We start from the raw sequence: 26186 nt of genomic DNA on the forward strand, positions 1-26186 counted from the left end.
CAGAGAATCATTTGAAATTTTGAGCTGGAGAATGATGAGCTCTTACACATATTTATTTATTTTCCTTATGGTTGTTAGTTCCAAATCGGGTCCCCAAAATGGCAGTGCTGGTGACAATGTCCTAAACAGAAGGATTTTGGCTGGGTAAACAGAGGATTGTTACTGGGTAAACAGAGCCTAAAATTTGGTTTCTGTTTACCAGAAAATTGGATCTCACAAGGCATGTTTTGTTTACCAGGAATCTCCTTTAGTGCCTCAATCCGCCCTCAAAGGCCAACTACCTTTAATAAGATCAACAGTCATTCATGTTTTAAAGAATTAGGAATATAGAGAACTTTCATCCAAAAGAAAAAAGCATTATAAAAAGCTACTAATAGCCAGATACTTTGGTGTGTGCCTGTGATAGCCACACTCAGGGCAGAGACAGGAAGGCTGCTTGTTGAAAACACTGTGACACCCTATTTTTGTTTTTTTTACCTGCTTAAGTTAAAAAAAAAGCAGCACCCCTTAGACTAGTGTTGAAATATCAAAAATATTTTCCTTTAGATAAGTGTAAAAGGAAGATTCCTCTGCCATCCACTCTTTCCCTGTACTGAAGGTCCTACCAAACACACAGGTCTACCATCCATGCTGTCCCTGTAACGAAGGTCCTATCTAACACACAGGTCTACTTCCATCCATGCTGTCCCTGTAATGAAGATCCTACCCAACACACAGGTCTACCATCCATGCTGTACCTGTACTGAAGGTCCTACCTAACACACAGATCTACCATCCACACTGTCCCTGTAATGAAGGTCCTACCTAACCCACAGGTACCAGAAAGGGAAGAGAGAGAAGAAGGAGAGGTATGGGTCAGGAATGAAGAAATAAAACTGTCACTATTTTATCTTTGAAAAATGCTGCAGAACATATAGACTAATGATGAGAATTAATATATGTATTTATCATAATCAATGGGTGGAAGTTGAAGTTACAAAAATTAGTTGTAGTATGTAAGCAGCAATGGACAATCAGAAAGTAAAAATATTTAATGATGGTATTTTATAATCAGTCAAATTCACCAAATAACTATAAAATTATGCAAGGACATCTACTTCAAAAAAATATGGTTGTGAAAAAACAAAGGAGACTAACATAAATGAAATGCTAATCCATGTTCACAAGTTTAAAAATCCAGGTTGTAAAGATAGTGTCTTTTACAGGACTACCAGCCTACAAGCCACACCTCCAGAGAAACTAGGAAACAAGGAGGAGCCTAAGAGAGAAATACATGGTCCCCCAAAGAAGGGGAAAGGGACAAGAACTCCTGAGCAAATTGAGAGCATGTGGGGAGAAGGGAGGGAGGTAGGAAAAAGAAAAGGGGAGAAGAGGAGGGGGGAGGAGAACAAGACGGATCAGGAAGACTGAATCACAGGAGAAATAGAGGAGAGCAAGAAAAGAGATACCTTAATAGAGGGAGCCAGTATAAGTTTAAAGAGAAATCTGGCACTAGGGAAATGTTCAGAGATCCACAAAGATGACCCCAACTAAGAATCTAGGCAGGAGTGGAGAGGCTGCCTTTGATGCCCTTCTCCAATAATGAGACTGATGACTACCTATTTGCCATCCTAGAGCCTTCACCCAGTAGCTGATCTAGAAGGAGAAGCAGACACTCACAGCTAAGCACTGAGCCATACTCCTGGAATCCAGTTGTTGAGAGGGAGGGGGGATGAGCAAAGCAGTCAAAACCATGCTGGAGAAACCTACAGAAACAGCTGACCTCACCTAGAAGAGCACATGGACTCCAGTCATAAAGCTGGGGAACCAGCATTGGACTGAACCAAGCCCTAGGAATATGGGTGCTAGTTAGGAGACCAGGTCAGTCTATGGGACCTCTAACAGTGGAGCCAGTGTTTATCTCTAGTGCACAAATGGATTTTGGGAGCCCATTCCCTATGGAGGGATACTATTGCAGCCCAGATACACGGAGGAGGGCCTAGGCCCTTCTCCAAATGATGTGACAGACTTTAATGATCCCCCATGGAAGACCTCACTATCCTTGGAGGTGGGTGGGGGGTGAGTTGGGGGGCCAGTGGGGGGCATGGGCAGATGGGAGGGAGAGGGAAGGGGGGTTGATATGTAAAGTAAGATTGTTTCTAAAAAAATATTTAAAAAGGAAAAAATAAAACTTTCACTTTACAATAAAAAAGAGAAAAAGATAATTCTTTTTCACACTTGATTTGTTTGTGCTTCAAAATTGACATGCTGGTTGTAAAGTTTATGTAGATGTGTAAAAGGAAAGATGTATAATAACCAAGACTTGAGGAACAAGTCTAGATTGTCAGAGAGCAAAAACACTGCAATAATGACAACAAGGTGGCATTATTAATGGATACAAATACAGAACAAAGAGAGCCAGGATGGAGTACAGGGCTAGAACAAAAAACAAATAGAGCAATGACACAGTCAAGAAGAGCCTCGGGTACAGGGACACTTGACTATGACAAAGGTTGTGATGAATGCCAACCATTCAGTAACTAATGCCTAGGCAATTCGACACCCAAATGGACCCTTGCTTCATGCCATACTCCAAAACCAAATACAGGCTGTCCTTGGCCTCATCATAAACAGTAAAACATCTAGGAGGCTGAGATGGAGACCATCTTCAGGGGAACACAAGATCATTAACTGTGACACAGAAAGCTCTAGTCCCAGGAAAAGGGCAAAACTGATACTACAGTGAACTCAAACCTCTGTCCATCAAAAGACATCATTTAGAGGAAAAAGATTGTACTGGGGGAAATGTGTAAAAGCCAGCATGGTATTTGAACCTCATTATTTAAAATATTTCTATAAATCAGTAAGAAAAAGAGAAACAAGCAAACAGAGAAATAGCCAAGAGACTAGATAGACTAGCCACTTCATAACAGAAAACACCCACACAGGGATGGGGTAGGGTGGGGCTGGAGAGATGACTCTGTGGTTAAGAGCACCTGGTACACAAACATGAAAAATGGAGTTTGGATCCCAGCAGCCATGTAATGAGCCAAGTGTCCTGGCACTTTAGCCCCAGATTTGAGGAAGATGGTGGTGGGGAGATAGTTGGAGTTTGCTAGCCTCCAGTCTAGCCAAGTAAAGGGGGGATAGAAAAGGTATTCAACCTTAGTATTCATCAGGAAAATGGAAACTGTAACCATAATGAAATGATGCTATTATTCATACCCCAAAGGCAAAGATTAGAAAAAAAATCATGACAACTACTGGAGAGGGACTCTCAAACATTGCTGAAAGGAATGCAAGTTGGTGCAACCACTTAAGAAAAGGATTTGGATAATCCACTGTAGTTGAACATGGATATGCTGGAAGCTTTGTTCTTTGAGGTAGGTACCACTCCTAGGTATACGAAATGCAAACGTATCCATACTGAAGCATCTGTTCAAGGATGTCAACAGGAAAACTATTTTAATCACTCCAAGCTGGAAACCATCTAAGTGCATACCAACAGAAGAATGCATGAGTGCATCATGGTATATTCCCACACTAGAGAGCTACATGTCAATCAGAGTCAACCACTGGAGATAGGGCGAACTTCCCCAGCTGATTAGTCCTCAGCTGTTTGAGTTTTCTAGTCTCGCCCCAGACAGTTGACTGAGTAGGCCTATGTGATGAGTCCTGCTCCAAGTCCGTGCTGAAAGCAGTAACACGTGAGACAGCATGGAGCTGTGTGAGCATAACCATCTCAGCTCATCCCCACTGCGTGAGCAAAACAAATGACTGTAACAATTTTAAACCACTGTATTAAAGATAGGTTTTACACAGCATTAAGTAACCAGAACATACATTGAACTTTTGAAGGAAAAACAACGTAGAATATACTCAGCAAAGCATAGTGCTATACACCCGTAATTCTAGCATTCAGGAAGGGGTGGCAGGAGGATTGCCAATTCAAGGCTAGCCTCAGGTACAGCAGTAAGCTATTGTCTCAATCAAAATAAATAACCAGATAAAAAGAGAACAGAATAGATTCAACTTGTAAGTCACTTTTAAATGATTAAGGAAGGAAAACAAATTGGTTAAGCTTATAAAACTTCTTCTAAGAGCTATCATTTAATACTGGATTCCTAAATAGGACATAATTGTTTGTATTTTAAACTTAAAAATTGAAAATATTATGATTTAAAATTTTCTTTGTCTTTCTTTTCTTTCTTCTTCTTCTTTTTGTTTTTGTTTTTGTTTTTCAAGACAGGGTTTCTCTGTGGCTTTGGAGGCTGTCCTGGAACTCTCTCTTGTAGGCCAGGCTGGTCTCGAACTCACAGAGATCTGCCTGCCTCTGTCTCCCAAGTGCTGGGACTAAAGGCATGTGCCACCACTGCCCGGCAGGATTTAAAATTTTCTATGTCAATAGAAACTTATTTGGGGACAAAAAATAATCATTGGATCATTTCAGACAATTGAAAGCCACAACATCGGGAAAGGCGTGGAGTGATTTAGTGAATGCACCCTCAAGGCCGTGCCACGTCATAGGTGCTCTATCCAGTCAGCTCACTGGATCCTCACAACAACGCAGTGAGGTGAGTTCATAGCCCCACTTGACAGACCAGGCTCAGAGGCCATGTAACTAGTCAAGGTCCCACAACCCATAAAAGATGGAGTCAGGCCTGATGCCTCTGGACCCTCCTCCTGGGAGGAAGGTTTATGAAGGTACGTTTCTCCATGTCATCCTTGGGGCAGTTGTGGTGCTGGCATGGCATGCCCATGCCCCATCTTGCCCTAGATCTTTCTGATGGATGAGAGGAGGGGTGTGAGTCTAAGGGGCCATCCAGGGTGCATGGAAGAGAGCCATCTAGCCACAGAGACAATGGCTCTGTAATCCTCAAAGCTCAGGGGTGTGGGTTGGAGCCAAAGGGGCCTGTGCTCTGGACATAACCCGAGACGAGTTCTGGAGAGGAGTTCTGGAAGCTGTGGGGAGAAACAGAAGAAGAAGGAAATTAGCACCTAACTCCAGAGGGCTTGCCCAGTATCACAGGATCTTTGCTGGGTTTTCTATTTCCCCTGTGGATCATGCCCAATGCCTAGCCATTGGCAGTTGTGCCTTTCAGTTCTTTTGCTCTGGAATATGGGGCAGGGTCCACTTCTGAAGTTATCTAGCACTCTGCTTCCCACTCTGCTCATGGATGATAAGAAAGACAACCCCAGCCCTGCACTGAAATTCAACAAGCCTTCTAAGACCCTGCCTTTCACTTCTGCAAAGGGGTGGGAAGGTGAGGCCTGTAGCACAGCACTGGAAGAAAGACCTGAGAACTGTGCAGGGAGGGACTGCTGCCCTGGACCGGACCCACACAGGGGCCCTCTGCCAGCAGATCAGCCATGTGCAGACTCCAGAGTCTGACAACCTAAGAGCAAAATGTCTACCCAGGAGCTGTTTACTTGACTGGCAGCCATTGGCTTTCCCTCTGAGGGAAGAGTCTGAAGGCAATGTGACAGCTCTGTCTCTGTCAGAACACACACTCACACTTACGCTCACACAGATATACATACATACATACATACATACATACATACACACACACACACACACTCTCTCTCTCTCTCTCTCTCTCTCTCTCTCTCTCACACACACACACACACACACACACATGCTCACACACAGGCTCACACAGATACTCTCTCTCACACACACACACAGTAGTGGGTGGGAGAGTAGGCAGCATGAGGTAGAGCACACTCAGTTCTGAAGCTCGGGCTAGACATGGTTTCTCTCAGCCTCCTCCCAGGCTGCTCCTCGGTTGGGAGAGGATTCTGCCAGCTGTTAGAAACCAAACCCCTTCCACTGGGTCCTGCTTGTTGTTGAGTTGGGACTGCTGTCCCCACCAACCCTTTCCCATGGGGTGGGAAGACAAAGGGTAGGTTTCAGGGAGGGAAGGGACACCGTCAGTCACATGGATGCTGTCTAAAATATGACCAATTATTACTGCGTGCTCACCTCCACTCCATGGTTTGAAAGTAAAAGCCACCTGTTGTTTCCTTCCTCTCTGCTATTTAAATAACAGAGGGATAAACACAGGAGGCTCTGGGGAAACAGTGGTTCTGGGGAAGATCTTATGGGAATTTGGAATCTTACAGGGGAGAAATGAACCCAAGGCTGGAAGTTAGCAGGATTTCAGCTTGGTATGAGCAATGGATTGCTCCTGCCTTGTGAATTACATACACACTGTGTATGAAGAGCTCGTGCAAGGACCCCCAGACTTCTTGCAATTTTACAAAGTGAGTCAGGCCTCAGATTATTCCTGCTGAGGTGATTTCTAATACTGACATGTAGTATATACTGTCCTCACTGCTGAGGAGCCAGGCACAAAAAAGTTCTAGTCTCCTTTTTATTTACCATGCTGCCTGTCCTCTGATGTTTTCGAAACATCCTTCAAGCTGGGGCTTTGGGACCTCTATTTGAATGGTTTTCTTTATCCTCAGAGAAATGAGTACTGACCTTGGAGGAGTTAGCATTCAAAATTAGCAAAATGGAGACACAAAGTTGGTGGCTTAGGGAAGAGAAGGGAGAGCAAAGCCAGAGCCTGGGCAAAGGGGGTGGAGCATGGAGCAACAGAGCTAAAACAAGAACAGGAGAAGTCAGGGCGGGGGGGGGGGGGGGGGGGGGACACGGGACACGACGACACACGACACTTAGAGATACAAAACTGAGATTACAGCGAATCAGGAACAGAAAAGAGCCAGAAGTCAGAGCTCTGTGAGCCAAAGAGGTGGTGAGTCAGGCTGGACAACAGGAAGCACCCACAGGTCACACTGGTCAGCAAGGAAGGGGATGGAGCAGGAGGTGTGGAAAGACAGAGGGGGACCAGTGAGCAGGAAGGTAAACTAAGTGATCGTGGGTCTCACAGCCTTGCAATTACTCTAAGGGAGAAAACAACTTCTGCATCTCTAAAGCCAAGGTCTGTCTTCATGGCGTTTATCTCTCTCCTGCCTCTCTCATCGGCTATGTGGACTGTTTTGGAAATACACATCCACTCATTCACTCCGTGCACCTGGGAGCCTTCTGCACTGGGCTAGTTCCTCAAATTTGTCGGTGCTTCCCAGGTAGGTCCCTGCGGTGGCTCCCCTGTCACATAAAATGCCTTCCAGACTGTGGACAGTGGGGTTTTCCTCAGGAAAAGCCAAGCCTCCACCACTGTTGGGTAGAGCCCGGAGGAAAATGTCACAGTATTGTAAGATCTGTCAGGGGAATGTGAAAGCCACTTCCCAGAACTAGGGTCACAGCCTTCCTGGAAATCCTGCCTGCACCGGGAGGCCACCTGGGTCCGGGTCCAGGCCACTGTCCACACACATGGGCTGCTGGGGAAAGCCAGGCTGCCCTACAGCTGTCACAGCCATGTTTAAATCAAAGCAGTGTCCTGGCCTCTGCCTGAGTGGCCAGCACATCTACCGCTGGGCAGGAGGAAAGCATGACAGGGTCATTTGCTTCCCAGGACTATGTGCCTGCCATCACCAGTCTCTTTGATTTTAACAGTCCTTTCTAGTCAAGTCTTAATGTCAGCTGCTTCCCAGAACTTATCTGCACACAAGGGAGATCATCAGTAGAGCCATGCCAGCATTCTCTTCCCTTCGAAATACATACTGCAGACAAAACCTCATTAGTCCCAGCAGTGCTTTTAGCTGTTAGCAAAACCTAGCCCCTCCCACCCTCAAAAGATTAGCCTCCCACTGGCCTGCATGAAATGTCAATCAGCGCATTCTCTGAAATGCAACCACAGCCATGAGTAGGTTTAGAAAATCCTTCATGCAAGCAAGTGCCTGCTGCGAGCGCGCAGTTGGGTTCTAGCCAGAGAGTCTTCTGAGGGACTCTGAAGCAGCGCTCCAGCCCTAAGAAGCCGATAGGACCTGCACTGGCAGGAAGGGACACATTCACGTCGGCATACTTACACAGGATCCTTAGCTGGTGACTGTGCCCGTGTTAGTTCCGCCCTCACCTCATGTACTCCCCATCACTCCTATAATCCATAAACGACTCTGATCCTGAAACCTCCTCAAAATCCTCCAGCACCAGACTGGTGGAGTCCTCACCCAGGGTGCCACTGTCAGGTCTGGACATCCTGGCCCGGGGCAGAGGCGCAGGGAAGTTGGTGGTAGCTGGAGTTGGGGAGCAGGGGGGCATTGGCAGGATACAGATGGGCCTGGCCTGGGCAGAGGACACAGCTGCCTCAAAGACTTCTTCATCATCCTTCTCAGACTCGGGTCCTCCATCTGAGGCGGAGGACCCCAGCACGTGATAGAGGCTGGGGAGACGGATGTCGAAACGCAGCCCAAACTTAGCAAATAGTTTGTCATTGAGAGTGTACAGCTTCTCGGAGATGTCATAGCCCAGCAGGGCTGAGAAGAGGCGGGAGATGTATCGCTCTCTGCTCAGAAGAAGGTGGAGATTTTTCCGGGGCCAGGAAATGTAGCTGCATTCAGTCTCAGCAGTCAGTGTGACCTGAGGGGTTAAGAGCAGAGAGGTTTAAAGTGCAGGGAAGCCCGGCTATTTTGATTTTCGTAGCTCTCCCTGGCCTAGCCGGGAGGAAGTCCAGAGACAGGAATCTTGTGTGCACTGTGGATGTTCATGCCTTGTGTCAGGAGGTGGGGAAGGTCCCATGCTCACTTGCCTATTACCTGGAGCCTCAGTCTGCTCATCCCCTCTCCTTGGTTCTTACATTCTGTGTTTCCACTGCTGATGACAACAATAGTTGCTTAAGATTCTTAGTAGAATGATAAGGAAGGGAGGTAGGCTTCCTAGGGCACTGAAAAGAGGTCAAACTGAAGACTGTTCGTTTCTTTAAGAAAAAAGAAGTAAGAACCAGGCTTGGTGACCTATGCCTGTAATCCCAGCTACTTGGGAGGCTGAGATGGGAGGATGACAAGTTCAAGGCCAGTTTGGGCACCTTAGAGGAGAAACTCAAGATCTGGGAAGGAGATAACTTAGTGGTAGAGCATTTGCCTAGCACAGGTGTGTAAGACCCAAGGTTGAATTTCTAGTATTGGGGGAGGGGAACCAAGCACTGTGGCATAGTCACCAAAAGAGCTGAGGGAAAAAGTTTATTGAGAGAAAAGGCTACAGATTAAGCATACCAAGATGTGGTAGATAGACAGAGCACTAGGGGTTCGGGTCCCCGAATCTGCTCTTGTCTTGCTTGCAAGCCCAAGAGATCTCATGACTCCAGGAGGAATAAAGGCAGAGAAGAAGAAACCCATGGGCAGAGTGGAACAAGTCCCCTTCTTCAGTTATTTTTTTAAGGGCCTAGGAATTTCTGCAGAGTCACTGTGCCCGGGATGCAAACTAGATTATGCCAGCAGGAGAAGTGAGCAACGATGCATGTTTGGCGCACAGTAGGCCTCCATAATCCTTGCTAAAATGATGAGCTAGGCATGGTGGCTCATGGCTTGTAAACCCAGCACTCAGAAGGTGGAGGCAGTGGATCAGGAACTGGAAGCCACCTTTGGCTACACAGTGAGTTCTAGGGTAGCCTGAGCTACAGAGTGAGTCCCTGTCTCAAAACCAAAACCAAAGATGAGGAGCAAAGCTTAAGATTAGAATGGAACCATTCCAAGGATAGCTTAGAAACAGGGATAAACTTAGACAGTTTGTAATGATCTGGTTGACACAGCCCTTTGGCTGGCAGGGTCAGGGTGTGTTTGTGAGTGGAGAAGGAGGGGGTGGCGAAGATGGACATTGAGGCTAACCTTTACTGAGTGGTGACTATGTGCCAGGCACTGCGTTGGGTGTTTTATACTGATTGTGAAATACGGCGCTGTCTTTTGAAGCATTCTGTGTTAGGGATTATATACAACTGCTCCAATCCTTGCTTTTCAGGGCCAGAAAGACGGCTGAGTGGGTTAAGTGCATTCGATGTTCTCGTAGAGGAACTGAGTTTGATTCCCAGCACCCACATTGGGCAACTCACAACTGCCTATAACTTCAGCTCCAATAAATCTAAAGCCTTTGGCCTCTACAGTTACCTGCACTCATGTGTGCATATCCCCCCCACACAATTAAAAATAAAATAAATCTTTTAAAAAGACACAAGTTAAAAAATCTGACCTCGGCTACTTGACCTCCCATCACTCCCGGCTCCTCCTCAGTGCCCACTGAACCATCCTCTACTTCCTATTTCCCCACAGCTCCCTGCCTTGTCTAGAGGTTAGACCAGGGCCCTAAATTAGTCATCAGGCCAGGGTCTGGTTTCTGGTTTCAGCTCTACCCCTTCGACAGCTGTGTAACATCCGTTAAGTTACTATGTCCGGGATGTCGCCTCTGAGAGAATTCTGAAGAGAACACTCACAATCCGTCTGTTACCAATGACTGAATGTGTCACACTCAATCATAGCATCTGCCTTATATGTCCTTGCCAGAAAGTCCCAGACAAGAAACTGGTGCCAACAACAGAGCAGTTGTGCCTGACGATGCTCTGTCCTGTGTCTCACAGATGACCAGAGTGCACACTGTCTACTCTCAAGCCTTTCCTCAGCTGTCACCTGTTTAACAAGGGCACCCATGAGCAACCTTGCACTGTTTTCTGCTGTTCTTTTAATTAGCAGTTATTATTTTCCAACATATTCATCTATTTGTTATATTTTTGTCTCTCCTGATAGAATGTAAACTGAGTAAGGGCAGGATCTGTGCGGTTCAATGATGCATTCTAAACTCTTTCAGAAGTGCCTGATACATATACCAAGTTCTCCATAAGCACCTCTGAAGGGAATAGATGATGCAAGTGAAGGCTAACAGTCTTGTATGTTGTCAAACAGCCTAGTGTCACTTTCTCATGTCTTATAAAGTCCTTCCTTAGAGTCTGGAGAGATGGCTCAGTGGTTAAGACCACTTCCTGCTCTTCCAGAGGACCAGAGTTCAGTTCCCAGCACCCATGTCAGGCCACTTACTACAACCTGTAATTTCAGCCAATGCCCTCTTCTGGCTTCCCAGGGCACTGCACCCATGTGCACATACCATCACCATCACACACACATATACACATACACACATAATTAAGAACAAATCTTTATAAAAGTCCTTCCCTAAAGGTGCTCTAGAAATCTACTTTCTTTTATTTGTGTGTGTGTGTGTGTGTGTGTGTGTGTGTGTGTGTGTGTGTGTGTAGGGGGTATGTGTGTATGGTTGTGTACATGTATATTAGGGGGTATATATATATCTCCACACACACCCATATATATAAATATGGGTGTGTGTTGGCCTGTGCATGTGGAGGCAGAAGTTGACTTCAAGTACTTTTCTCTATGGCTTTACATCTTTTTTTTTTTTTTTTTAAGATTTAACCTAGTATTTGATTCAACTAGAGTGGCTGGCCAGCAAGCCCCCAGATCTGTCTGTCTCTGTCTAGCCCAGTGCTGGCATTACAGGCACATGTCACCGTGCCCTGCCTTTTGTTGGGTGCCAGTGATCTTAATTCAGCCCCTCATGCTTGCACAGCAAGCATTGACCTACTGCACCATGCCCTAACTGCCAGAAATCTGCTTTTTATTGGTTCCCACATGCATACAGGACTGTCTGTGATAAAGTTTCGATAAGTGTCAAGCTTTTCTTTATGAAAACATATGTAAATAGGACAGGAGTCTAGTAGAACAGGACACTGATTGGAGGCTAATGATAAATTCTGTGGGATGTGCCTTGACGACTAATGAAAGTGTCACAGTGCCACCAGTCAGCAGATCTAGGGTAACTGGGTTGTTGGAGGTGTGATGGGAGGCTGAGATTTGTGTTAAATGTGTTGTGAATTGTGATTTAGGTGGTCACTAGAATTGCTCTTCCAGTCAACAAAGCTACGTAGGAGGCAAGATGAAGGTGAACTATAACCCAACAACATTTGATATCTGCCAAGAGGAAATGGGACTTAACACAGCCAACAGCAAGGGAGTGGATCTCATTGCTTCTAAATGAAGCACACACAGAAGACATAAAAGGGAGGAATATGAGCATGCTTACAATCCAGGCCAAGAGGCCATCTGGGGTAACAGCCTTTCCTTTGCCACATCACCACCTGCTCCTCCGTGTCAGTACCCTAGCCTGGTGTGGCTGGCTCCGGCCACTCAGCTCTTCTGGTCATTCTCCTGGCCTGAGGGAGTTCCCGGAGAATGCCTCTGGGTGAGGCAGAGATGGCGGGGATGAGACAAAGGTTGTGTGATTGGAGGGGGTCAGTGGCTAGTGGCCCTGGCAATCGCAGCAAGACTTTGTCACTGACAATCTCACCCTAGAGCTAAGAGCTAGGATTAGGACGGAAGCTGGCCCAGACAGTGGCATTGCCTGGCATATGTCTGTTCCGGGGTTAGCTCATATGCTGGCTAGAGGACTCTCTGGTAGACGTCACAGAAGACACACAGACCCTGGGACAAGCAAACTGTCTGGCAGAGTCCCTAAGAGGGTTGAGTGAACCATTTTTATGATGCCTCTTTCATTTTTTAAAGAAAAAGAAAACAGACAGTAGATCCAGGCTCCTTCTTGGCTTTGCCACTTTTTGGCTGAGTGCATGATGCTTTGGAACCTGAGATGCTTTGTCTGTTAAACAGAGTAACAGTAATATCCAATAGCAAGTTGTGTGAATCAGCAATATAATGCAATATGCAGCATGGGCCACATTCTAGCCATCAGCACTCCAGAACCACAAATGTGAAGGGCTGCAGAGAGGTCAGCAGGGCCTGAGTGGCCAGGATCTCTGGGGCCTCATGGGTGTGAGTGACCCATACAGTCTTCTGAGACACTAGATGCTCATGGACAACCAGTTCAATAAAAAAAAAAATGTGTTCTTGGGACTTAGAATAGACAGCAGCATGCACACAGCCAGCACACACAAAGGGAAGAGCTCAAGCAGGCAGATGGCTGCAGTAAGCCGTGAGGCATAGAGGTGGGAAGCTTAGCCTGAGCAGCCCTCATAGAACAGTGCTGGGGAGCATGGTGGCTTGTTCAGAAGGGAAAACACATTTCAGACAGAGGGGCAGCAGCAGGGTTAAGGTATGCAGGTGCCGGTGTTTGGCAGAGCTAGAATGAGCAGCATGAACCAGGAGGGCCGGAGCTGCAGCCAGGGACTGCTAAGAGTTCCAGTTACTCTATGTAGGATGGGCTATTTTATCCTTTAGGCATTAGTCTTTTGTAGGCACACAAGTGATGTGACTGCCTGTCAGGGACCAACACCACCCACCCTTCCGTGTTCCCCAGACCCGGGAGCCCGGGCACTCTTCTCCCACAGCAGGCAGAGATCATGACCTCCCCCACTCTTAGCATCACATCTGGTGGTGGTCAAAGGGCAGATGTGAGAGGGGGAGGCAGCGAGGTTGGGGGCTTACAGTGACAGGTGAGCAGTGCTGCCATGGGGCTCCTTATTACCTGGAAGGTCCCCTCCTCAGAAGGCGGCAGTGATTCCCACTCGGGAGAGTCCATGAACTGGTAGGGAAAGATGTAGTGTAGAAACTGCCCATCCTGGCTCACTCGAACCCTGACAAGAGGAGAGAAGACACTGAATGGGGGAAGGGTAATGACTGCTCATGTGCCCTCTGTTGAAGTCATTGCTGATCAGCTCAAATCCTCCAGCAGAAACACCAACTAAAGTGTGGAGAGGCCAAAGTGGATGTGACCCGATTAAACATGGAGACTAAGCTCTAGTGACCCTCCTCCTTCTCATACACCCTTTTCTACTCCAGACTGCAGAACTAGAGCCCTGGGGGAGGGGGTGGGCATTAAACTCTTAGGAGCCTAGAATAGTGGCTTATGTGTATATGAGCCTAGCATAGTGGATCATGTGTGTGTGAGTCCATGAATGGCCACTCGACACTGGGGAGGCTGCGGCAGGGGGATTGCCATGAGTGTGAAGCCAGCCTGGCCTACATAATAAGTGCCAAGCCAGAAAGGACTAGAGGAAGACCCTGTATCACCTCTACCACCAACACGACCGTTGTCACCAACACACACAAACACACACACACACACACACACACACACACACACACACACACACCAAAGAAGGAGGAGGAGAAAAGGAAGGGGTAAAAAGGGAGGGAGGGAGGGAGAGAGGAAAACAGGGAGGGAGGAAGGAAGGAAGGAAACCCTCCTGAAAACTGCCTTAGACACAGGCCTTTATCCCAAAGCAATAAATAAGAAACATCTCTGAAGGTGAGGTCTGGACACTATTAATTCAAGAATCTCCCCAGTCAGCTAGGAAATTGATTGTTTGTATTTTTTAAATTTCAGAGGGACTGAGAAATGAGTGGGATTGGGGTTCATGATGTGAAACTCCCAAAGAAGCAATAAAAAGTTATGTTTAAAAAAAAAAAGAATCTCTCCAGTGATTCCACTATGTGTCCTGCATGCAAACCACTGTGCTGGGCCTCTGCTGTCCATTGACCATGGGTGGCTGTTTCAATTAAGAGTGACGTTCATTAGGGTTAAGTATAATTAACAGTCTGGTTCCTCAGTCACACCAATCACACCCCGAGTGCTTCTCTCTATAGCTGTGTGCAGTCTGTGGCTGCTGTATTGTACAGCGTGGCTGTAGCATGTCACCATTGCCGTGGAAGGTGCCGCCCTGCTGTTTATCTTCTGGACAGACTACATGAGCAGCAGTAGCACATGTGTGCAAAGGAAAGAAGACAGAGTGTGAGAAAGACGGGCGGATACTCCACATCTGCCTACCCATCAGTCATCACGGCAGTACCAGGTAGACCACCCCCTCAGTTTTACAGTCACGAAAACAGATGGTCAGGAAAACTTAAGGTCAAATGGCTACCAGGAAACAAAACTGAGCTCCTGTGTTCTTACCGTGATGTCATGTTACTAGAGTTTTGGGTGGGTGGTGGAGGACACTTTTGATATCACCCCTTCTCGATCCTCAGCAATCAAAAGGATGGTCTTTGGATACACACCTAGCCCAGCGCCATTCCAACCTCAGCTGTTTGAGTCTGGAACTGCAGTGGTCACTGTTACTTGTGCTTCCAACAGAGACAACTAACTACCAGACATTGCTTAAACTAACATGCTCCTGTGGTCAGGGACTAAAACCTCATCTCTCGTATATGGAATTCAGTCTTTATAAAAGGATGTGTCCCAACTGTCCACAGGGAAGGAAAATATAAATTCACACAGAATACCCATTAGACATGATTTTGTGTTATTCCAGCCTGAAGCCAGGCTGCATGCCTTTCTTTTAAGTTTGAAAAGAAATTATTTTCTTTTCCTGAAGGTCTCCACCCCACATCAACTAGACAGAGTGGGTTTCTGTGGCTGCAGCCAAGAACTCTAATTCATTTTTTTTAATCTTGTGGATATAATTATTCCACATTACCAACAAGTTAAGCAACTGCTCTGGCCTTTCTTATGACCTCAGGCTTGTTTTTCAGCTCGGCGGCATTAGCAACCCCACGAATGCAGTTTGCTGTCTCTCTAGCCTTATGGTCAGCAGCTACCCTGGTGCTTTGTCCTTGCAGAGAAAGGACCTGGTTGTCAGCAGTATGCCTGGATAAAATGAGTGGTTTGGGATGCAGGATCTAGACATAGATCAAGATCCAGTAAAGGCCTTTTCCTGCATTCCCCAGAAAACCCAGGCTTTCACACTTGCCTTCTCTTTTAAAGTGAGTTACATCTGGCAAAGAAGGAAAGAGACAATCACATCTCAGTGGCACACACAAACACTCGGAAGGAGCTGGCCTTCCCTCAGTTCTGGAGCTTTTCTAACTAAACCAATATTCACAGAACCTTACATGTTCCTGAATACCAGGATCTACTGAGGTAGGACTAATCTGGTCTAAACCTTTGAGAGGTTTACAGCTGAGTGGAAACCTCGAACACACAAATAACTGACTGCAAATCAGTGTGTTGAGCAGGCTCACAGAAGGGGGAGAGGGCAGAGCCTGGTTCTGTGCAGTGAGCAGACTTCTCAAAGGTGGCATTGCATGTGAGTTTTGAAGGACAGGGAGGTCTGCATAAGAGGCCTGTACTTCCTGGCACAGAAGGAGTCTTTCTGTAACCAGGAGGCACTAAGGATCATACTATGCCAGATGCAGTGATTCCCTCTTAAATCCAGAGCCCAGTCTTTGACTAGAAGCCTTCCCCTCTAAGTTCATTCAGCAAAGCTGAGACAGGAAGACAATGGAGAATGACAAGCCAAAAGGAACAGTAACAAAACCCTCTCTCCAAACCTTGAGAATCCAGAGAAAAGTCAAAACGGCATGGTTTCTAACTGTTGATGAGAGCTGACGCGAAGTGTACTAGGAAAAGCTGTGCAGAAAGCTAAGCTTTGTCCCTGCTTCTCAGGGGCACAGGCCCATACAAGCTCACAGTAAACTTGTCATACACAAGATATCAGAGCCATCTGATAACTGTATGTTTCTGCTAAATGAACACCAGGCAGTGGAGAGACTGTCCTTTACCAGCCCCAGTCCCCTCCACTGAACAGAGGAGCCATGAGGAGCAAACAACATGGAACCCATGAATGAGCAAGTTTCCTACATTCATTGTTTGTCTTATAAGCATGGAGCTAGGTGGTGAACACCCAGGAAATAATCACAGTGCATACTTGTCAAAGGTCATAGCATTTGTTCATACTGTAAGCGAGTGTCTCCCCATAAAGAAGCTCTCCCTTCATAACTCAATCAACTCATGTTTTCTGAGTTCAAAAAAAACAAACAAACAGAAAACCAGAGTCTACATAACAATTTGGATTCTATAAATTCAGACATAAATGCATGCTATAACTTGGACAGCAGTTGTCTCACCATCGTCAGACACCTCTCTTTCCCCATTGTGTAGTTGGCCATCTTTGTTTGTCTGTCTTCCTCCCCTCCCTCCGTCTCTCCTTCCTCCCTTTCCCCTTCCTTCCTTTCTTCTCATTCTCCCCCTTCCTTTCCCCTTACCCTTCTTTCCCCTCATCCTTCCATTTCCCCCTTCCCTTTTCTTTCCAGAGTGCTCGATGATCATCTCTTTTAGCCACACGTGGTCTCCAGCAAGATGATGGAAGGGACTGTCTGTGGTCAAGTGCTACCAGGGCAGCATTTCAAAGAATGAACAGATGTTTATGAAGCGTGACACACAGAGCCCATGGTGTTTTCTCATTAAACATCAATGGTCACTGTTGTCATGGAAGCTAAGACTCACCCTGATCAGAAAGCCAGCCAATGTCCAGCTGTCATTCTTCCTCTGAGGCACAAGTCTCCACTAAATCCCCAGTGGGACATCTGTGGGCATCACACTCCTCTGTCACCATCAGTCCTCAAATTACAGACCCTCAATTGCAGATTAGAGACCCTCAATAGAGCAACTGGACTGGGAATAAGACAGAGCTATTTCCTCTCAGTAACTGTCGGTACATGGGCCACACTCCAAAGCATACAACAGGGCGCTTCCTTGATGTCCTGGCAGGAAACGGGGTCACTGCAAACCTCCTGTTTCTGGGTTTACTTCCTGTACATAGTTGGTGCTCAGCAACTATGCGTGTGGAATGAACAAATCAATCTTATAGAAATGGTCAGTTTTCTAAAGCTCATAGGGAGGCTGCTGTTACATTGGGGCATGTGAATGTTGTATGTGTGCGGGCGGGTGGGTGTGTGCATTTCAGTCCTAGCCTTACAGGCCTTTGCAGCAGCCAGTGAACACAGTCACCCTTGACAGCCTGGAAGATGCCCCATGATCTAGTTTCCTCTTGGAAAGTGCCAAGAAAGAGGAAGCAAAGTCACTCCTAGAAAAATCTATTTGGGTTTGTTTGACTTGCCACATCCTTCCCTCGATGAAAGGGGACACGAAATGGAAAGGGACACTAGGACATGGGAAGTGTCTGCTGGGGGGAATTCCAGGCATTGACAACAAAGAAGAGCTTACCGGCCAGAGAGGAGCAGGGACAAGCGGTTGATGGGTGTCTCACCCTCCACGGCATAGGTCTGCTCTGTGGCTAGTGTCAAGACCTGCTCTTGGCAGCAGTGGACAATTTCCTTGTAGACCTGCAGGGGCACCTGCAGGGGCAGGCACAGAGTCTTGTAGAGGAGATTGAACTCCTCCGGGAGGGTATTCACCCGAAGGCGATAGACTAGATGTGCCAGCTGAAGCAGGCAAGCCGCGGTCAGCAGGACGTTCCAGAGGACGATGTCTAGCCCGCAGGCATCAAACCAGCCCCACAGCACATAGCAGAGGTAGCCTGGACCCAGGATGCCGAAAAGATAGAAGCATCCATACACTCCACTGCCTGCCATAAAGCCCATGAGCAAGAAGCAGTTAGCCAGGTGGTAGACAGAACCTTCCATACTCTGCTTCCAGCTACTGCACACAGGACCCCGCCAGAGGAGCTGACCCAGTGTGCTGCTGTTGACACTCATCTTTGGGGCTCTCAGGGCCTTTCCAGGCCTCTCCACACAAGAAAAAAAAAATCAATTAATCAGTACTCCCCGGTGGCTTCTCACCACCAACTCTACCTTTGCTGGCAGGAATGCTTCTGGCGGCTCTTGAAAAGAATGCAGTGAGAGAAAACATACTACACTTCGTTGAAGATGGAAATCCTAGGTTTGTTGTTTGGGTGGATTTTTCCTTCTCTCTCTCTCTCTCTCTCTCTCTCTCTCTCTCTCTCTCTCTCTCTCTCACTCTCTTTCTGTCAGCACCACTCTTGTCCTCTCTGCAGCATTCTGCTAAACTTCTTTGGCTCCGGCTTTCTTAGGATATTCTTCATATTTAGTTCTCAGCAAAAAGTATGCATTGTCCTCAGAGAAAGTAGGGTCCCAACACCAGAAACTTCAGCAGCACAGGCAACCAAGCCACATCCTGCTCTCTGTTGTTCCCAAGCAGAATGAGGCATGAGAGCCAGCAGGAGAGACACACTTGTGTTCCATTTGGAATGCGTGTTCTCTTGGCACCGGAAGAAAGGGTGACCCCAGAGGGATACCATGTTTGGAATTGGAATCCAAGAGGTACTGGCAGTGAGAGAAAACAGGCCAGGCTAACAGGCAGGCTGGTACAGCACTTAGCATACCTCCAATGGACAAGATAAGACCCTGGGTCAACAGAGGCAGGCAGAGCAGGTCAAAGGAAAAGCAGGCAGAGAATTTAGGTCCGCAGAGCCCGCGGGACACACTGCAGATGCCCTGTCAGGAGGATTTGGGGATTGGCAAGGGGTAGGAGGACAGTTCAAAGTGGGAATGCCTGGGACTATTAACAGAAACAGCACTGGCAGCGAAAACCGGAAAGCCCCATAAAAGGTTTAAGACACTCTGCAAACATCAGCACGTACTGTTTTGACATTCATTCAACAAAAGCAGCTGTGAGAAGCGGCTCCTTTAACTCTAAGTTGACACTCCTCTGCAAGTACCTCCACCTAGTAATAGTTAATAAACGGCAACACATCACCCCCAAGTCACCACCCCATCTATACCAATAACCTCAAATCAGAATGACAACCTAGGAAATACTCATTTGGTGCTCAACCAAAGGACATTTTATATATGTATTACTCACTCATCACCATTCTCCCAGAGCTGAGGGAAATGGAGCCTCTGAGCGGTAACATTTACCAACACCGAGAAGGCAGCAAAGCTGGGATTTGAACCCGAGACTGTCATACTTAATGCTAAATGACAAACATGCCGAACTAGATCCATTGAATCCCAGCTCCACATTCCCAAGACATCTGAAGACTTCTCAGAAACTTCTAAACAAACCCAGGGGATCCACTTTGGACTGCTGAGAAGTAAATATGGGCTATGCAAACATTAAACCAAGAAACTTGATACCCTGGCTCCTGGGGCAGTAGTGGGGGTCTTGGGGCTTACTGGGTCTCCATCCTGGCTGCTGGGGTTGGTAGTACCTTTGCCCTATTATTCCCAAAGTTTAAGTGAGTGCTCACTAGCCTGGAACCATCCAAAAGCTAACTCCACAGGGACCCACTGTACTGAACAACCTAACGCTGAGGAAAAATTAGACATTGTTAAATGTGCTGTTGAAGTTTCCATCTCAACAAACACTCACTAAGCACACACTAAGGACCTGCATGCCGCTTTTCAAGGGAGAACCTATAAACAACAAATGGCAACTGGATGCCTTAAACAAATTACCAAATTAAGTTTAAAGAACAGTGTGACCCAGGAAGAAGGGTGGTATGGAGAGGGCAGGGCTGAGGGGGGGGAGGGAAAGCAGATTTTGTCGTTGAGACTGAGATGGCAGAAGTTACTGAGCCGGGCGTTGGTGGCGCACGCCTTTAATCCCAGCACTCGGGAGGCAAAGTCAGGTGGATCTCTGTGAGTTCGAGACCAGCCTGGTCTACAAGAGCTAGTTCCAGGATAGTCTCCAAAGCCACAGAGAAACCCTGTCTCGAAAAACCAAAAAAAAAAAAAAAAAGTTACTGAAGTGTCTGAAGTGTGAAAGTTCTTGGCATGCTTGGAAGGCATTTTAAATTTTTAATTGGAATCAATTGATCTGCAAATGGCTTCATATTTCAGCCTCTCTGGAGAGAGGTAGAAAAAAGGGCTGGAGCATTTGGAGAACAAAGACCAAGCGTGCTTTAGACCTGTGATGCCTTTTTGGTGTTTTTCTCCATTTTATTTTTTGAGCCTGGGTGTCACTTCAGCCCAGGCTGACCTGGAACTCACTAGATGACCCAGGCTGGCCTAGAATTCTTGGCAATCTTCCTGCCTGGCCTCCCACATGCTAGGATTTCAGGTGTGGCTGTGATGTTTTCTGTGTCGTGGAGGGTGGGAATTTCCATACGCTGCTTTGGTCATTTGCCTGCTTCCCAGTCAACCTGCCTACTTTAGCAAGCAGCAGCTATTTGTGCATCATGCAAGGGGCTCCCTGGATTGGAGTCCCTGCCAGCTGAGGGTAGGAAAGTCAGGGCAGGCAGGCAGAGAAACAACCAAGGCTCTACCCAAGATAGAATTTCAAAGCAGGACAGCAAGACTACCCAAGGTCTTGGCCCTAACTCTTTAAAGAGACAGGCAGGTCAAGTAATAATCACTGCTGGTTTGTCTAGGAGCCCTACCAGTCACCTGTGATTAACTGAGCCTAGGGCACTAACATTTATCAAGCTGCTATCATTTTCTAGTGTTAAATAAGATACCTATAGTTTTATTATCTAATTTTTTGACAGGGTCTCACTACATAAGTCCCTCCTCTTCCGCCTTTAATGGAAAAAACAGGCTTAAAGTAGCTAAGAAACTTGCCTAAGATCAAAGAGTTAATATGTGAACAATGAATAAAGCCTAGGTCAGTGTTAGTCTAAATTGTAATTTTCCACTACACCATTCTACAAAGGTATGTGAGGGAGTTGATAACACCTATATACATGTATTATAACAGAGGATCTGACTATGTTTGAGTGGTGAGATTAATGCCCATAGACCAGCAGAATACAATAACAGGAAATTGGGTCTTTTTTAAAAAGTCAGTTTGATAAAGATAAAAGAGAAAATATATTGTGTCTGTTAAGGTAGTATGGCCTGAGGAAACCCACAGACCTGAAAACACACACACACACAGTGGAAAGAAACAGAAGTAACGTTATTTGACAATTTAAGTCAGTAACCTTATTCAGACAAGCTGTGAGGTAAATGGAAAAGGGAGGGGTTTTTCTGTTTTGTTTTGCTTTGCTTTGTTTTCTAATCTAGAGGGAAAACCTGGGAAAGAAACTGCAATTTTAATAAAGATGACCTCAAGGTCAAAGGCAAATCTCTGATGGGAGCACAAAGAATAAGGGGAAACAATTTCAGGGAGGTGATTTAGGGGGGTCTGGAATCTGGGCAGGTGCTCTCCAGCCGGGGTGGGCATTTGGGGAATAGGGAACAGATGTGTCTGGCAAGCCTAGTTTTCTAGGTATGCATCATGATGGGAATGTGGCCTGAGACCTCTCATCCAGCTGTGCAACCAACACTTGTAGGTAACATGGTGAGGAGACGGCATGCCTAAGCATGAGGACAGATAAACAGGAACAGCCTAGGTTGCTCAAGGTCTGACTTTGCCATGGTCACAGACATGACACCTCCTGTGTCCTGACTTCTGACTAGTGAGGGCCACATCCTCCGTGTTGCTTATGGCTTCTTGGAGGTGAATGTGTCCTGGCTCAGATCCCCCACCACACGCTCTTCTTCAGGGAATAGCTTCCTGAACACTTGATGGCTGTTGGATTCTACAAAACTGGACACTGATCTCTCATGCTTCACCAAGATTTCTCCTTGACATTTGAGTCAACTCTTAGAGGAACTGATCTTGTACATGCAATCTGACCATCCAGGATGACCTCGTGGTTAGGTGGGTGAGATGGAAAACTAGTTTCTGACTCAATAGCCATTGACCCTTTCCTCCTGTGAAACAGAACTTCAGTTTTTTTCCCAGAGATCTGACAAGATATGGAAGAGGCGGGCCCTGTTTAAATCACTTAGCCTTAGGTGTGCCACTGACTATTGTTTCATAAAAATACATGTAACAATATTGCTCAAGAAGACTGAGAAGTGGATTTAGAGATTCCATGCTTGGGGACAGGTTTCTGCCTCTTTGGTCTGTCTTGAATAAGAACGAGCACACCTGGTTTCATTGGTCTTGGAAGAGAGAACTTTGAGATGAAATAGGCCCTGGTGCTGGGTGGCACCAGTAACTACCATACACAATTGCATGAAGAGTTGTCCCATCTCTGGACTCATATACTGGTGCTCATTTTTCTTGATGGGAATTTTCTATACATGCTATTGAACTCACTAGACTTGACAAAAGGTGACATGTCTAAGTTCTACCTTTTTTATTTTTATTTTTATTTTTTTATAAGACGGGGTCTTGTAGCCCTGGCTGGCCAGGAATTCACTATGTAGAAGAGGCTAGACTTGAATTCAGAGAGATTCCCCACTTGCCTCCACCTCCTGAGTGCTGGGATTTAAGGCATGTGCCTTCTTGGTTAGGGGTGGGACTTGGTGCTGATTTCTTTCTCCTGTGCTGGAGTTTTGTCTGGCTTGAACCTTCGAAGGTCTTCTACATGCTGTCACAAGTCTCTTTGAGTTTATATGTGTGCATTGGCCCTGCTGTGTCTGGAAAATGCAATTGGTTCTTCTAGGAGAGGGGAAATCAGTTTTCTTCAATGGAGTGGCACTGGGTATGTCAACCACACACCGAGGTAGGCAGGCCTCATAGTCAGGATTAGTTGGCCAATACAAATCAGACTCCATGGTGTGTGTGTGTGTGTGTGTGTGTGTGTGTGTGTGTGTGTGTGTGTGTGTGTGTGTGTGTGTCTGTGGTATGAGCATATATATGTTCATGTGGGTACATATGCACGTACAGGCTAGAAGTCAAGGTCAATAGCATATTGATTCTCCCCACTCCTAGCCCCCCCCCCTTTTTAGAGACTTGTCTTCTCTGTGAACCAGGAGCTCATACTGGCTAGACTGGGTGGCCAGTAAGCTAGGAACTCTGGAGAGCTGCCTGTTTGACAGCTCACACACACACACACACACACACACACACACACACAGTGTTGGGGTTACAGATGCACACTTCTGCACCTGGCTTTTATATGGGGCTGAAGATTGGAACTCAAGTCTTCACGCTTGTGAGGCAGGCACTTAATCAACTGAGCCATCTTCCAGCCCTTAAGTTTTTAATAGCTAAATAAAGAATCGGTGGGCAGTTATACATGAACTCCTGTGGGAAGCACCTTGAATACCCATCATAGTAAAAAAAAAAAAAATTCAGATTTTCATTCCTGACTTTTTATTTATTTACTCATCAGATTAGAAGCTCCTTATGAGCAGAGTGTACATATTATGAATCTTTGTACTCTGAGAACACCAAAAGATGAAACAGTGTGCCCTTATTCAACGTCTCTGTGCCTGGAGGACAGTCTGTATATGTAATGTTTATTGTCATGTGTTGTTTGAGTTCATTGAGAAGCTGGCTCTGGAAATGGTGTTGCCCCTTGACCCCCACCCTATCCTACCCCACCCTCCTGCCATGCACACACTTTAGAGCAGTGGTTCTTAACCTTCCTAATGCTGCAACTCTTTAATACAGCTCCTCATGTTGGGGTAACCTACAACCCTATTATTTTCATTGCTACTTAAAGCTGTAATTTTGCTAGTGCTATGAATATAAATGTTTGTGTTTTCTAATGATCTTAGGCAATGGGCATGAAAAGGTCATTCAACCCACAAAGGGGTCATGAGCCATAGGTTGAGAACCACTGCTTTAGACCCAAGCAGTTGGTTTATGTCAAGTGTCCTTCAACATCCATCCTGGGTCAGGACCCCTGGGCACAGAAACAGGGAGAGGGAAAAAGCAAGCAGGCAAGGGCATTTAAGGCATAACGCCCCTGAGAACTGCTAGAAAGTGAACTATTTCCATCAGAGTCTATTTATCCCATAATACAAAATGCCTGCAGTGGGAAGGGGAAGCTGGGAGGATCCTCTCAGTGAGGAATTCCAGCTGCCTCGGCTTCCCAGTTGGTTTCTGCTGGATAATTGTAAGCAGCTGATTTGGGGATGTTACCTTTCTGTTGTAAAGTGTGCTCCTTTACAAGAGATGCCCTGCCCCACCCCGACTCTGAAACAGGAACTCCAGCTGGCTGCCTCCACAGGGATTTCCTGTTAGTTTCTGCTAGCTGCTTTGAGCACCTGCTTTGATGGGCTTTTGCTTTTTGTTCTCTGACTTTGCTTACTTTGTACTTAATAAATTCACTTGTTCACAGCTGTCATTCCCCATTCCAACAGAGGAAACAGTAAGTCAGATCACATAGTCAATATTTAGGGCTGTTCTGACACACCATCAGCCTTCACTAAATATGTACTGGATAAATACATATCCGAGTGTGAATTTTTATCAGGTACCTCGTACAGTAAGCACTGGGCTCAGATGCCAACGATCTTAGACGTACAGGCCAGGCTGTCAGCTATTTGTCTCTGAACACCTATACTCACCTCACCTGGGAAGTAGGGATTACAGTTTCTCCAGAAGTATCACCGCAGACCCAGGGAGCAGAGTAGTAATTCTAAGATTGGCCCTGCCTGGGGACATGGCCTGTTTTCAATAACTTTGAAGTTGATCATTTCAACATTAGACAAAGGCAACTGTTAGAGTGTAAAAGTGTCTATACTGAGTTTAGGAATTACTGAGCCTAAGAAAGACATAGTAAAGAGGTGTGTCAGAATTCGGTGGTCACCTACGAGATCAAATTCTTTACTCTTCTGTCACTGTGTTAATATCTGAGTATTGGTCCTGAAAGGCTGCATACTGTCTCTGGGATGGTTGTGCACCAGGGAAGGATAGGCAGAGGGCCTTCTGGGATGTACTGTCAATGATTGCTTTAGTTCCTTACAAATCAGGTGACAATACCAAACTGGAAAAGGTCAAAATATCAATGCATCGCCTCCAAGCTGAGGGAAATGGCCCCCTCAGACACTACGAAACATGTGGATATTGCCTTTCTAAATATGAACTGGACAGTACCCATCAGCAGCCTTGAAAACATGCATAATCTCTAGTTACCCTTCACTGCGTGATAGGCTGGTGGGTTTCTGGTGATTTCTTCTTCACATGACCACAAACCAACCAACAACATCTCTCTCTCTCTCCTCTCTCACACACCAGAATTTATGCATCTGACACCCCCTGCCTTGGTTTAAGATGCAATTGCTGGAGGTGGTGTCTGACACATACATACTGAGTGCACAGACAATGTACTGGTTAAGTTACAGTACGACACAGAATGAATTCATGCCGCTAATGATGCAGAATTCTACTAACTGGGAGTAAAATATTACCGGGAAGAGAGAATACAATCTCATTAGTAAATAAGAGTACATTTAGAAAATATTTTTTAAAAGTCTCATTTCCACTTTAAAATATGTGTAACTAGGACTGGAGAGATGACTCGGTGGTTAAGTGTTTGCTGCTCTTGCAAAGGGGGTCTGTAACTCCAGTCCCAGGGTCTCTGACATTTTCTGGCCTCTGATTGCACTAGTACACACAGGGTACAGACACACACACACAGGAAAACAATCAGACACATAGAATAAAATCTTTTTTTATAATTTAGAGTATGATTGCACATACTTGTAACTGTAACTACAGTATGCAGGATGCAGAGGCAAGAGCTCAAGTTCAAGGCTACCTGAGCTACAAGGAAAGACCCTGTCTCAACTTTCCCCAAATGTAAACACAGAGGGTGTCTGCAACAGTTTATTGAAAACTTAGCATTGGCTACTAGGGTTGT

General features: G+C 46.2%; 1 protein-coding gene across 1 annotated transcript; it reads right to left on the reverse strand.

Annotated features, from left to right (window-relative positions):
• Positions 1 to 4413: 4413 nt before the first annotated feature.
• On the reverse strand, positions 4414 to 18330 carry Popdc2 (popeye domain containing 2). Its single transcript, XM_027412694.2, has 4 exons — positions 17840 to 18330; positions 13361 to 13469; positions 8056 to 8464; positions 4414 to 4941 (listed from the first exon to the last, which is right to left on the reverse strand). The coding sequence occupies exons 1-4, from the start codon at positions 18328 to 18330 to the stop codon at positions 4856 to 4858; spliced, it is 1095 nt and encodes a 364-aa protein (XP_027268495.1). The 3' UTR covers positions 4414 to 4855.
• Positions 18331 to 26186: the final 7856 nt, after the last annotated feature.

The sequence above is a fragment of the Cricetulus griseus genome, chromosome 4 (assembly GCF_003668045.3).
Source record: "Cricetulus griseus strain 17A/GY chromosome 4, alternate assembly CriGri-PICRH-1.0, whole genome shotgun sequence".
Taxonomy (NCBI): Eukaryota; Metazoa; Chordata; class Mammalia; order Rodentia; family Cricetidae; genus Cricetulus; species Cricetulus griseus.